Raw genomic sequence first — 13,514 nt, forward strand, 5'->3', positions numbered from 1 at the left:
GGTCTCTGGCTTCCACTAGGATGGCCTCTCTGTGGTCAGAAGAAGATGATTCTTCTTTTTCTGACTCAGAGGTTGGCTCTTATGTCTCCCTGCCACAGGGTATCTCACCACTCCCCATTAGACCTTACCACCTGGGGTTCTTGTGAGATCATATGACTGGTGCTGGCATGGATCTTTCTGGAACCCATGGGGGTTTCACCCTATTTCAAGATACCCCCACATCATTCACATTCAGTTTCCTTGAATAGACATGGGGAGTCATGCCGTTGAACCCCTCCTGATCCTGCACCAGGTTTTGGGCGTGGTATCAAGCATGAGAAAGGGGTTCAGGAGGATTCTGAGGGGCAATTATCAGAGGAGGCCCAGCCTCAATCTGTGTTAGCTTCATCCTTCTCCTCTTCCCTGGGTCAATCAGTTTCCTCCAGAGTGTCTTTACCTTCCTCGTGATGACAACAGAGCTCGCCAGGAGCTCTTAACAAGAGGGGCCTCTGTCTTGGACATCCAAGTAGAGGAGGTTTGGGAATCTTCTCATCCTCTCATTGACATTCTGGACACAGCTTGTCCATCTCCTGTGGCTCTACTGATCAATGAACTGATTTTAGAGCCCAACAAGGCTTTCTGTTTAACTGCTTCCTCACTCCCTCTCACATCAAAATGAGCAGAGTGTAGATATTATGTGCCTTCCCAAGGTCATTCATTTCGGAAGCCAACAAAAGGGAACACTAGGGGCAGAAGGCATCTACCCCTACATCAAAAGACCCCAAGAACCTGGATTTGTTCAGTAGAAAAAATTGTTCTACGCTGGGGTTGCAGCTTAGAATTGCCAACCAGCAGGCTTTGTTAGGGCGACATGACTTTAACATCTGGGCGCTATTCTGAAATTTAAGGACAAGCTGCCTGAGGATGCTAAACAGGAGTTCCTTTCACTGGTGGATCAGGGGAATTAAGTGGCAAGAACTTCTCTTCAGGCCATTTCGGACATAGCTGACTCAGCAGCTATATCATGCCCCTGACATCATTATGTGTAAGTTCTCTTGATTACAGTCTTCAGGGCTGCCCCAAGAAGTACAGCAGACTGTTCAAGACCTGCCATTAGAAGGCTTATCCCTCTTTTCAGTGCAGACAGATGATAAACTTCATAGCTTAAAGGACTCCAGGGTGACTCTGAACTCATCGGATATATATACACTTCTGCCCCCTCAAGGAAGCACTTTTTTCCACAGCAGTACTACAGATAATCTATCCTTTCATCTTGCCAGGACCTATCAAGGAAGAAGAGTAGGAATTATAGGCACAGGCCAATCCCTGCTTCTTCTACAGCAGCTCCTGTCTCATCTAGGTGTCCTGAGGGCACTAGACAAGCATTCTGATGGCCTGATTGAGGAGGTCAGACCAATCTCTATTATTCAAGTCTCTCCTTCTGCTTTGTGGACCATCTTGTAGAGGGGAAGTCACCCTACTCCGGCTTGGAGGGGGTTAAAAGCCAGCCCTTGGAGAGGGCTGGGGCTGAGAGCCAATAAGAAAAGGCTGGGAGGCAGCCAATCAGGGCCAGACTGAGCCCTATAAAAGGGCTGTGAGCCAGGACCTGGGTCAGTCTCTCTCTAGCTTTGGAGAGAGCTGTACCAAAGGGTACTGTGGGCAGGGGCAGGGGCAGGGGCAGGGGCAGGGGCAGGGGCAGGGGCAGGGGCAGGGGCAGGGGCAGGGGCGAGCTGAGCTGAGCTGAGCTGGGGAGCTCAGGCCTGGCAACCACCCAGGCTGTGGCCTGACAGGAAGGCCTACAGAGGTACTGGGCTGCAGGGAAAGGCAGCAGGTCCAAACCCCCCTTGCCAATGATGAGTGTCCATTACACTGCAGTCTGCCCCAGTGAACAGGGGCTAGATGATGACTGGCAGTAGCCACTGAGGTGAGGTGGGCTTAGAAGGTTGGGTGTGGGGAGACCCAGAGAGTAGGGGCCCTGTTGGGGCAGAACCCCAGGGTCTGGGAAGGACATGGGGGTGGGAGGCAGGTGAGCCGCTGGCCAGCAGAGGGCACTCCAGGCTAGAAGTGAGCTAATTCCCAGGACAATCAGCAGGAGGCGCCGCACTGGTGAGTCTCACTTCGCTGCACATCTATCCCACTTCATCAGTGCTTGGTCCCAAATTACTCTGGACCAATGGATATGACATACTATGGAAGTGGGATACACCTTTCCATTTATATTTTCCCCTTCTTCCCACCCTCCCTCTCTGTCTCTCTTCAGGGACCACTCTCACGAGGAGTTCCTTCTCAAGGAGGTTCAATCTTTCCTTTGGATGGGAACCGCAGCTGATATTTCACAATGTCACAGAGGAACAGAGTTTTAGTCCCATTGTTTTCTAATACTGATAGCTAAGGGAGGTCTCAGGCCAATTGTGAGGGAGCAGAGAAATTGCTGTCCAGCACAGCAGGGGTTGAAGAAAACATCTGAGTTCAGCTAGCCCCACCCTGCTATACTTGCAGCCAATGCCAAGTCTGGAGAAAAGAAGAGTACCTAGCTCAGTTGGGGGTTGACTGGTGAGGAGGTAGGAGCTCTCTGCCTGCCTTCCAGAAGGGATGGATCAGTGACCAACTGCCAGCTAGCACAGCCATTTGAGGCAAGTAAGGGCTCCCCTGCCAAGGGGAGGCTCCAAATAAGCCCAGCACTCAGGTGACTGGACTAGTGGGGCTACACCCCAAACTGAAGAGATGTGTAGGAAGTAACTCAGAGAGTGAGTTTGACTCCTGTCATGAGGAAGACCCATCTCCCCTGTTCAGGGGCTGATCTACACAGGGCCCTGGTCTGGGACCTGGTAGAGAGGGAGGGTCCGGGTCCCTGTATTACTGCCTCTGACCTTACAGACTGAATGAACAATAATCTAGCCACTAGGCTGCTGTCAAGGTTCCTTCCCCACTCTGAACTCTAAGGTACAGATGTGAGGACCTGAATGAAAGACCCCCTAAGCTTATTCTTACCAGCTTAGGTTAAAACTTCCCCAAGGCACAGATTTCTTTCTTGCCTTGGGAACCAACTTAGGTTAAAAACCTGGTACGCTGCCACCACCAAGCGATTTAAACAAAACAGGGAAAGAGGCCAGTTGGAGATGTCTTCCCCCAAAATATCACTCCAAGCCCTATACCCCCTTTCCTGGGGAAGGCTTGATGATGATATCCATAATATCCTCACCAATTGGTACAGGTGAACACAGACCCAAACCCTTGGATCTTAAGAACAATGAAAAATCAATCAGGTTCTTAAAAGAAGAATTTTCTTTAAAGAAAAGGTAAAAGAATCACCTCTGTAAAATCAGGATGGTAAATACTTTACAGAGTAATCCGATTCAAAACATAGAGAATCCCTCTAGGCAAAGCCTTAAGTTACAAAAAGACACACAAACAGGAATACACATTCCCTCCAGCACAGCGAATTTCACAAGCCAAAAACCAGAAGAAAATCTAACGCATTTTCTAGCTAGATTACTTACTAATTTTACAGGAGTTGGAAGGCTTTCATCCTTGATCTGTTCCCGGCACTGGTATCACACAGACAGACAAAAGCCTTTCTCCCCCCCTCCAGATCTGAAAGTATCTTGTCCCCTCATTGGCCATTTTGGGTCAGGTGCCAGCGAGGTTACCGTAGCTTCTTAACCCTTTACAGGTGAAAGGATTTTGCCTCTGGCCAAGAGGGATTTTATAGCACCTTTATACAGAAAAGTGGTTACCCTTCCCTTTATATTTATGACAGCTGCCCAGCCATGAAAGATCCTATCATACCAATTTTAGATCGGTGTCAACTCAACAGGTACCTAAAAAAAAGATTAACCAATTTATTTGAGCATGAGCTTTCGTGAACTACAGCTCACTTCATCAGCTGTAGCTCACGAAAGCTCATGCTCAAATAAATTGGTTAGTCTCTAAGGTGCTACAAGTACTCCTTTTCTTTTTGCGAATACAGACTAACACGGCTGTTACTCTGAAACCTGTCAAAAAAAAGATTGTTTCATATCGTTCTGCTGGCTTCCATTATCCCTTTCCTGGAGACTGGTATGCTGCTCTTGACTTAAAGGGTGCCTATTTCCATATGGCAATTTCTTAGGGCTACAGAAAGTATCTCAGGTCCCTGGTAAGCCAGTCTCAATATGTGTATACTGTGCTGCCTTATGACCTGTCAGCAGCTCCTTGGGTTTTTACAAAATATCTGGCAGCAGTAGCTACTTCCTGAGAAAGTTAGGAGTGCAAATCTGTCCCTGTCTGGATGACTGGCTTGTGAGTGGCCATTTCAGGTTTCATGTACTATCCAGTGTATCCAGTCAACTTTCAGTGCACTGGGTCTGTTAATCATCTCAGAGAAGTTGATCCTCTCCCCTGTTTAGAGGATAGAATTCATAGGAGCAGAACTGGACTCTACTCAAGCCAGAGCTTTCCTTCCAAAGTCAAGGTTTCAGACAATTTGATCCATCATTTTAGATCCCCAGGCCTACCCAACCATGACAACACAAAATTGTATGAGGCTTCTGGGTCATGTGGCCTCTTGCTTGTACATAGTTTTGTATACCAGATTGTGTCTTGGGAATCTCCAAGATTGGCTGGCCTCTGCATTCTCACTGAGCTGTCACACTCTGAACACTATGCTGACGGTGCCTCCTCACATTTTTGCCTCTCTAGCTTGGTGGACAAACCCTGCCGATGCATGTGTGGATATTCTTTTTGTCCTTTCTCAGCTGACGCTAATGTTAGTCATGGATGCGGCTGCCCTGCGTTGGGGGGCTCATCTTGGTTCCCTTCAGACACAGGGATTATGGTCCACAAAAGACCTGGCTCTATACATAAACGTCAGGAAGTTGAGAACTATCTAAGCAGTGTCACAGGCTTTCCTACCCCACATCAAGGGAAAAATCCTGCTCACTTTCACAGATAACACTGTGGCAATATTCTATATCAAAAGGCAAGGAGGCACCTGCTTGACCCTGCTCTGCCAAGAGGCAATTAACCTATGAGAATTTTGCATTGCCATTCTATTGATCTCAAAGTCTCTAACCTTCCAGGGTTATAGAATGACCTTGCAGATCACCTAAGCAGGTCTTTTACAAATCATCATGTGGTCTCTCCATCCGGAAGTAGCCAGGTACATTTTCAAGCTGTGGGGGACTCCCCAGGAAGCCTGTTTGCAATGAGAACCTACAGGAAGTGCCAACACTTTTTCTCCCTGCAAGATCGCAGTCTGGGTTCCATCCTGGATACTTTCCTATTGTTCTGGACAGGCAAGCTCCTGTATACCTTTCCACCAATCCCACTCCTTCACAGAATGTTGCTAAAAACCAGAAATGACCATGCCTGAGTCATACTTATAGCACCAGCTTGGCCTTAGCAGCACTGGTTTTCCACCCTTCTGTCCCTATCAGTGAAAGCACTGGACCCAAACATAATTTCTTAAAACCATTGTTGTCTACTCCACCCAGACTTGCCAGTATTTAATTTACAGCCTGGATGATCCATGGCTAGACCCTCGAAAAGAGTCTTGTTCAAAAGAGGTTCATGATGTATTGTTGAGTAGTAGAAAGGCATCGAGGAGGTCCACTTACTTTGCTATCTGGTCCAGACAATCTGGAATCTTGATGACACATTCTTCAATCCAGCATATCCTGGACTATCTGTTATATTTGAAACAATAAGAGTTGCCTGTTAGCTGCTAGGTGGACTTTTAGAGAATTATCTCAGCTTTACACCCTCAGGTTGATAATTGCTCTATATTGTCTAATAAGATATCAATAAGATTTTGAAAGGCTTGGAATGGTTGTATCCTCATGTACAAGATACTGTTCCCCCATGGGACTTGAACTTGGTTTTGTCAAAGCTTATGTGGTTTCCCTTCGAGCCTTTAGCTAGCTGGTCCTTGCTACTTCTTTCAATGAAGGTAGAATTTTTGTGACCATCACTTCTGCCTGGAGGGTGGGTGAGCTACATAAGTTAATGTCTGGCCCTCCTTATGCAATTTTCTTTAAAAACAAGGTTTACCTGTGTCCTCATCCAAAGTTTGTCTTGAAAGTGGTGTCTAACTTCCATATCAACCAGGCCATTTACTTGTCTTCCTGAAGTCTCACTTAAATAAAGATGAGGAATGGCTGCGCACTCTGGACATCAGGAGAGCGTTGGTGTTCTGCCTCAACAGGTTCAGTCCATTCTGGTTGTCTTTGCAGCTGTTAGTGGCAGTCACAGACAGGATGAAAGGGCACCCAGTCTCTTCTCAGAGGACTTCATCTTGGATAGCTTCTTGTATTCACTTATGCAATGACATGGCTAATGTTACCCAACCAAGCAGAGTGACAGCACAATCAACAAGATCATAGGTAGGCTCTGTGGTCTTTCTGGCTCAAGTGCTTATCCTGGAAATTTGTAGGGCTGTGTGATGGGGTGTATAAACCCCTCACTGGACAGGAGGGGGATAAGGAGCAACTCTGGTCTAAGGAGGCCCCACCCCTCTGCCCTTGCCGAGCATGCTCGGGTAGGAGGAAGGGTTTAAAGACTGCCGGACAGCTAAGTCAGGGGCTAGCAGGCCAGGGAGAAGGACATGCATTAGGAACTCCAGAGAAGGATGGGAGCGGAACCACTTCCCCCATTCCTTGGCTTGGAACTGCAACACCTAGAGACCTGGATGAGGGATGAAAGCCTGGAAGGCAATGTGCTCCAATGTACAGATGGTGGCTGGCTGGGATGCAGAGGGAGGTTGGAAGTGACCCAGGGAAGCTGACTTGAGGCTAACTCAAGGAACCAATGGGTGAGCAAAGCTAAACCAATCTCTCAGGGCACTGAGTCAGAATCTGGCGGAGGAGGAGGGCCCAGGTTCCCTTATCCTGCTAGTGAACTGTAACTATTGGGTGTGACTGCCACCTTGGATCCTAACCACTAGGCAGGAGATGCTGCCTCCTGTGCACAACTGGTGGAGAATGAGGACAGTCTAACCCAGGTCTGTGGAGAGAGAAAAAAGAAGGGGGAAAAATACAGAAAACATAAAGGAAAAGAGAGAAGAAAGGACCAAAAGAAGGAACACTATGGAGATGGAGAAGCTACTGAAGTGGCTGGCCAACAGGCAGCAACAACAGGCAGTGCAGCATTAATTACAGCAGATGCAGTTGTTTCAGCAGATGGCCACCATCAACAACAGCAGGCCATGCAACAAGAGCAGCAGCAACAACTTATCTGAGAATTCACTGCCCAGCAACAAGATCGGCAACAATGCCTGATTCAACAAGTAGACGCCCTCTTCCAACAGCAGGGGCCTAGCAACAACCTGGGGGCAGAGGGCACAAATGCTGGTTATAGGTACATAAGAACGGCCATACTGGGTCAGACCAAAGGTCTGTCTAGCCCAGTGTCCTGTCTTCTAACTGTGGCCAAAGCCAGGTGCTTCAGAGGGAATGAACAATACAGATAATCATCAAGTGATCCATCCCTTGTCACCCATTCCCAACTTCTGGCAAACAGAGGCTAGGGAAACCATCCCTGCCCATCCTGGCTAATAGCCATTGATGGACCTATCCTCCATGAATTTATCTAGTTCAGGGGTCTCAAACACACAGCCTGCGGGGTTATTTTCTGCAGCCCGCCAGCTCCCGTGGCCCCCCGCAGCGTTTACCTAGAGCAGCTCCAGCCTGGTGCACACCAGGGGCAGGGCAGGCTCCCTTCCTGCCTGCCTGCCCTGCCCCTGTGCTGCTCCGGGAAGCAGACAGAACCTGGCGGGGGGAGGGAAAAGATCATCTGAGGCACATATCTGTCCTACAAGCCCTTCGGGAGCCCTCAGCTTGAAAATGATGACTGCAGGTGAGAGGTGATGTACTAGGGCTACTGAGTGAAAGGAGGGCAGTTGAGACTAAGTGCAGGCCCTGGTGAAATGTGCCATCCCCATGACAAAAGACCAGGTATGCCATTTCCTCTGCTTCCCTGGGTACTACCGATGCTTCATGACCAACTTTGCTACCATTGTAGTGCCCTTGACAGACCTGATAAAGGACACCAGCACCAAGAAGGTCCTGTGGATGGTAGCCTGTGAGAGGGCCTTCCAGGAGCTAAAGGAGGGCCTGAGTTGAGAATTTGTGCTCACCAAACCCAACTTCACCAAGAAGTTTGTTCCAAACAGACAACTCTGAGGTGGGTCTGGGCATGATACTGTCCCAAGACATTGATGGAGAAGAACACCCCATAGTATACCTCATCAGGAAGTTGTCCCCATGAGAAACCTCCTATTCAGACATCAAGAAGCAGGCCCTAGCAGTGAAATGGGCTGTGGATGTTTTGAAGTACTATTTGTGGGGGAATACCTTTCAGCTAATGACTGACCATGCCCCGCTATGGTGGCTGAACACAATGAAAGACACCAACCACAGAATTATGAGGTGGTACCTCTCATTGTAGCCATACAGCTCTGAAATCCTGCACCGGGAAGGAGAAAAATCACAAATCAATGACTTTTTCCTGGGTGGGGGGGAGAAGAACCACAGGACTGAACCTGAGGGAGAGGGTGTGTGATGGGGTGTAAAAACCCCTCACTGGACAGGAGGAAATAAGAAGCAACTCTGGGCTAAGGAGGCCCCACCCCTCTGCCCATGCTTTTAGTTTAAAAGGCTGCCGGACAGCTAAGACAGGGCTAGTAGGCCAGGGAGAAGGACGTGCATTGGGAACTCCAGGGAAGGATGGGAGCAGAGCCCACACCAAGTCAAAAGAATGGGGGAGCTGCAACACATAGAGACTGGGAGCAGGGCTGGAAGCCTAGAAGGCAGCACTCTCCAGGGATGTCCAGTGGCCAGCTGGGATGCAGAGGAAGGTTGGAAGTGACACAGGGAAGCTAACTTTAGGCTGACAGTAGGCACCACTGGGAAGTAAAGCCAAACCAGCCTCCCAGGGCTCAGTGTTGGAGTCCAATTGTGATGTTCCCCTCTGGTCTTGTCTGGACCGGTAATCTGCTAGGTCATTCCAATCCTTGACTCTGGGAGCCAGCCTTACCCTGCTCTGCTGTTAGAACCCCCACTCCTGGGCTGTTCACGCACAGCCTCTGGCATGTAAGGTGCTCCTTGGATTGTGCAACCGAATGACACTAGCCAGTATCTCTGGTCCCAGACACAACCCTAGGAGCCTCCGTCTTGCAGTGGCTCCTATTAAGCGTGCTGGACACTGCAAGCTTATGAGTTCATCGATTTAACAAAGAAATTGATATGTACCAGGCTTATTATCCTAAGGGGAGTGTCTGACACACTTCAAACCAAACACATTGATTTAGGTAGAATAAACAGATTTATTAACTATAAAGATAAATTTTGAGTGATTATAAGTCAAAGTATAACAAGTCAGATTTGGTTAAATGAAATAAAAGCAAAATACATTCTAAGCTGATCTTAACACTTTCAATGCCCTTACAAACTTAGATGCTTCTCACCACAGGTTGGCTGTTGCCCTTCAGCCAGGCTCTCCCCTTTGATCAGCGCTTTAGTCGCTTGGTGTGGTGTCTGTAGATGTAGGTGGAAGAGAGAGGAAGAACATGGCAAATGTCTCTCCTTTTTACCATGTTCTTTCTTCCCTCCTGGCTTTGCCGCCCCTCCCCCCACTTTAGAGTCAAGTGAGCATTACCTCATTGCAGTCCCAAACTGACTAAAGGAAGTGGAGTGACTCACTCAAGAGTCCAACAGATCCTTTTGTTGCTGCCTAGGCCAGTGTCCTTTGTTCCTGTGAGGCTGGGCTGGGTTTGTCCCATACCTGCCCTGATGAGGTGTGAACTGCCTCTCTGTTCTTGGAGAGTTTTTGCCTGGGCTTATTTTAAGCCATGAGGATACATTTTCAGCCTCATAACTACATATATGAAATTATAACCTATAACATTACTATAACAGTACTGTAACAACAATGCTCAGTGCATCATGAGCCTTCCAAAGACATCCAACATGACAAACTTTGGTATCGGATACCACACAGTCATTTTATAAAGATGAACATGGGGGTGTAGGGTGTTCCCTTTAGATACAGAGTGTCACACTGAGAGGGCCCAGATCCTTTTACCCACCTGTGAACTGTACCCATTAGGCGGGGGCGCCACTTGAGAGTTGCACCCACTAGGAAAGGCTGTCACCGGAGATGAACTGTTGGGTGTAATTGCTGCCTTGGGCCCTAATTGCTAGAGGGGAGATGTTGCTGCCTGTGGAGAGGCAGCAACCTGGTCTTCAGTACACATGTTTGCATCCCACTATGCCATCACTCAGCCTGCTAGAGACAATGCCAGTTTTAGGTGAGTTGACCTTAACCCCTTGTTCAGAGTGATTCTGAGCCTACCTCCTGGTTTCAAGGCTTGTGAATCACCAAGAGTGGAATGCATCTGTGAAATCACTCAAAGAACCAAAAACGGTTAGTAACCTGTTCCATAACTGTTTTTCTGAGAGATGTGTGGCATGTGTCCATTCCATGACCTGCCCTCTGACCCCTCTACATTGGAGTTTTTCTGGCAAGGAGGAACTAAGGTGGGTTGAGGGTGGCTCCACTCTTAATACTTGCATGCAGTGGCACAAGGCAGTAGAAGACGATCAAGCCACCCCAATGGGTGTAGCCAAGGGAAAATTTTCCGACATCTGTGCTTGGGGAGCTCATACACCAAGAGTGGAATGGACATGTTGTCATAAATATAAAGGGAAGGCTAACCACCTTTAAATCCCTCCTGGCCAGAGGAAAACCCTTTCACCTGTAAAGGGTTAAGAAGCTAAGACAACCTCACTGGCACCTGACCAAAATGACCAATTAGGAGACAAGATGCTTTCAAAGCTGGAGGGGGTAGGGAACAAAGGGTTCTCTCTGTCTATGGGGTTTTTTTTTGCTGGGACCAGAGCAGGAATGCAGGTCAGAACTCCTGTAAAAAGTCAGTAAGCAATCTAGTTAGATATGCGTTAGATTTCTGTTTTGTTTAAATGGCTGATAAAAATAAGTTGTGCTGAATGGGATGTATATTCCTGTTTTTGTGTCTTTTTGTAACTTAAGGTTTTGCCTAGAGGGATTCTCTATGTTTTGAATCTGATTACCCTTTAAAGTATTTACCATCCTGATTTTACAGAGTTGATTCTTTTACTTTTTCTTTAATTCAAATTCTTCTTTTAAGAACTTGATTGCTTTTTCATTGTTCTTAAGATCCAAGGGTTTGGGTCTGTGTTCACCTATGCAAATTGGTGAGGATTTTTATCAAGCCTTCCCCAGGAAAGGGGGTGTAGGGCTTGGGGGGATTTTGGGGAGAAAGATGTTTCCAAGTGGGCTCTTTCCCGGTTATATTTGTTAGATGCTTGGTGGAGGCAGCAATAAAGTCCAGGGACAAAAGGTAAAATAGTTTGTACCTTGGGGAAGTTTTAATCTAAGCTGATAAAAATAAGCTTAGGGGGTTTTTCATGCAGGTCCCCATATCTGTACCCTAGAGTTCAGAGTGGGGAAGGAACCTTGACACATGTACAACACATCTTAAAGAACAACAGTTACAGAACAGGTTATTAAACATTTTTTTTGTAGCATCAGTTACCCATGGCATTTGGTGTTGCACAATTAAAGATCACCTGTTGAGAGATTTTAAAGGGAACACAGGAATTGCCATACCAAGTCAGACTAGTAGTCTGTTTAGTCTGGTATCCCTTCTCCAAAAGGGCCAACACCAGATGTTCTAGGGGAAGATGATAGAATCTCTCCTGAAAAAGTCTGTTTGCACTTATCAGAGTTGGTTATCTGGTTAGATAAGTGAAGAAAGAAATCTCCCCTTCAACAGATGAATAGGATGAAATAGGCAAAGAACCATTTTCAGATGAAATCTTGGCACTCTTAATTTCTTGCCTATTTTTTGTTTGGTATTTTATTTTTAATTCCTTCTTGGGAAGGAACATTTTTGAGTTGGGAAGTGAAGAGGAGGAGTCCCTAGAAGGTACTGAAATCCTTAATGATCATCCTGCCTGTTTCAGAGTGAAGGGAGAAAAACATTTTGCTGTCTTGACCTAGTCTTGTACAGCAAATTTTCAGGTAAATGGAATTAAAATTTGCCATTATTTTGAATGGGCAAATTGAAAAAGAAACTAAATGCTAATAAAATGTAAATAAAACATTAAAATGTCATAGTTAAAATAAAAAAGCCAGGAAATGCAAACATGAAATTTCCTACCGTAAGATTAACTTGGTCACAGTGTACATCTTGCGGACTTAATGCTATAAATTTAATAATTTATTAAACTACAAATTTAACAAGAAAAACAAGAATGACCATTCTATATATCTGCAACATGGATAACATTTCTATAGGAACTTTAATTTTTGTATTTCCTATTTTTTTTTTTAGATGTGCAAATGTAATGTTTTGTTAATATAAGTTTTTGCATTTGATACATGAATGAACTTTATTTTGAAAGTGCCCCTTTTTAGCCGTTCATGAATTTGCCAGTAATAAATTACAGTTTCTTTTAAAAACATAATTCAACCTATCTATTTTCAGTTAATTCCTATTTGGAAAGCTTTAAGTAATTGTTTCATAATATTTTTATTTATAAAAGTTAATGGTTGTGACACCGGTTCAGTAAAGCACTTAAGTATGTGCTGGACTTTAAATATGTAAGAAAACCACTCCCTATTCTGCAAAGTACTTTAATACATTCTTAAAATCAAGTCAGTGGGATTTAAGCAGCTATTTAAATGTTTTGCTGAATTGGGGCTTACATGCAACATAGAGGTTATTGTAAATGTTGTTTTTAATATTTTTTAAACAGGAAGCTGTAAAAGCTAACAGGCAGTTCACAAAATCAGTAACACCTTCCCATGTTCAAGATATGCACTTTATTTATCCTGAGGCTGATGAGAAGAATGCTGACACTGATATGAAAATAAATGGTAAAGATTTATCAAAGAATGGCAAACCTCCAACAAAATCTAAAGGTAAGGGAGAGGATCGTCCATTTTCAAGACGCAAGTCTATTAATGAAACTGATAAATCAGTACAGAAATTACCAGCAGTCAACACAGGAAAGCAAACAGGTGAACTACTTTCAAGGAAAACTCCAGTAGAAACTGAGAAAAAACAAGAAACTGTGACATCTCAACTGAAAGATGTTAAACTAGAGAAAAAAGTGTTAACTGACAAAGAAAACTCTAAAGAGTATGGAATTCCAGCAAGCAGTTTAAAGGAAAAAGTCCTTGTTCAGGAGCGAGAACAACCGTATAAAGCTAAAGAATCTGCTGGTGTCATGGAAGAGACTCCAAAACTTCAGTTTCCTCAGCCTGAATATGAGAGGGTACAGCAAAGTCATTCTACTGACAAAGGGTCACTCCCATTGTTAACTGTTAAAATGAAAGAAGAATCAAAGGGGGAAAAAAACCATACAGAAGAAAAGTCAGAAACTGTAAGAAAATTAGTATTTTTCCTTTCATGCTTTTTCTTAAAAATGTAGATTAGATGAAGTATAAATGAAACCATATTTACAATATAGTTAAGCCTTATTTTTCAAAGATAATTGTGACTTTACCAACTA

General features: G+C 45.4%; 1 protein-coding gene across 4 annotated transcripts in view; it reads left to right on the forward strand.

The window, feature by feature from the left end:
- CCDC7 (coiled-coil domain containing 7) overlaps positions 1 to 13,514 on the forward strand; it is a 177,205-nt gene that overhangs the window by 90,631 nt on the left and 73,060 nt on the right. For all 4 annotated transcript variants that reach the window (XM_075125966.1, XM_075125969.1, XM_075125968.1 and 1 more), the window contains one exon: positions 12,756 to 13,385. In XM_075125966.1, coding sequence (XP_074982067.1) covers positions 12,816 to 13,385 — 570 coding nt within the window. In that variant the 5' untranslated portion in view covers positions 12,756 to 12,815. The remainder of the gene's footprint in view (positions 1 to 12,755; positions 13,386 to 13,514) is intronic.

The sequence above is a fragment of the Caretta caretta genome, chromosome 2 (assembly GCF_965140235.1).
Source record: "Caretta caretta isolate rCarCar2 chromosome 2, rCarCar1.hap1, whole genome shotgun sequence".
Lineage (NCBI taxonomy): Eukaryota > Metazoa > Chordata > Testudines > Cheloniidae > Caretta > Caretta caretta.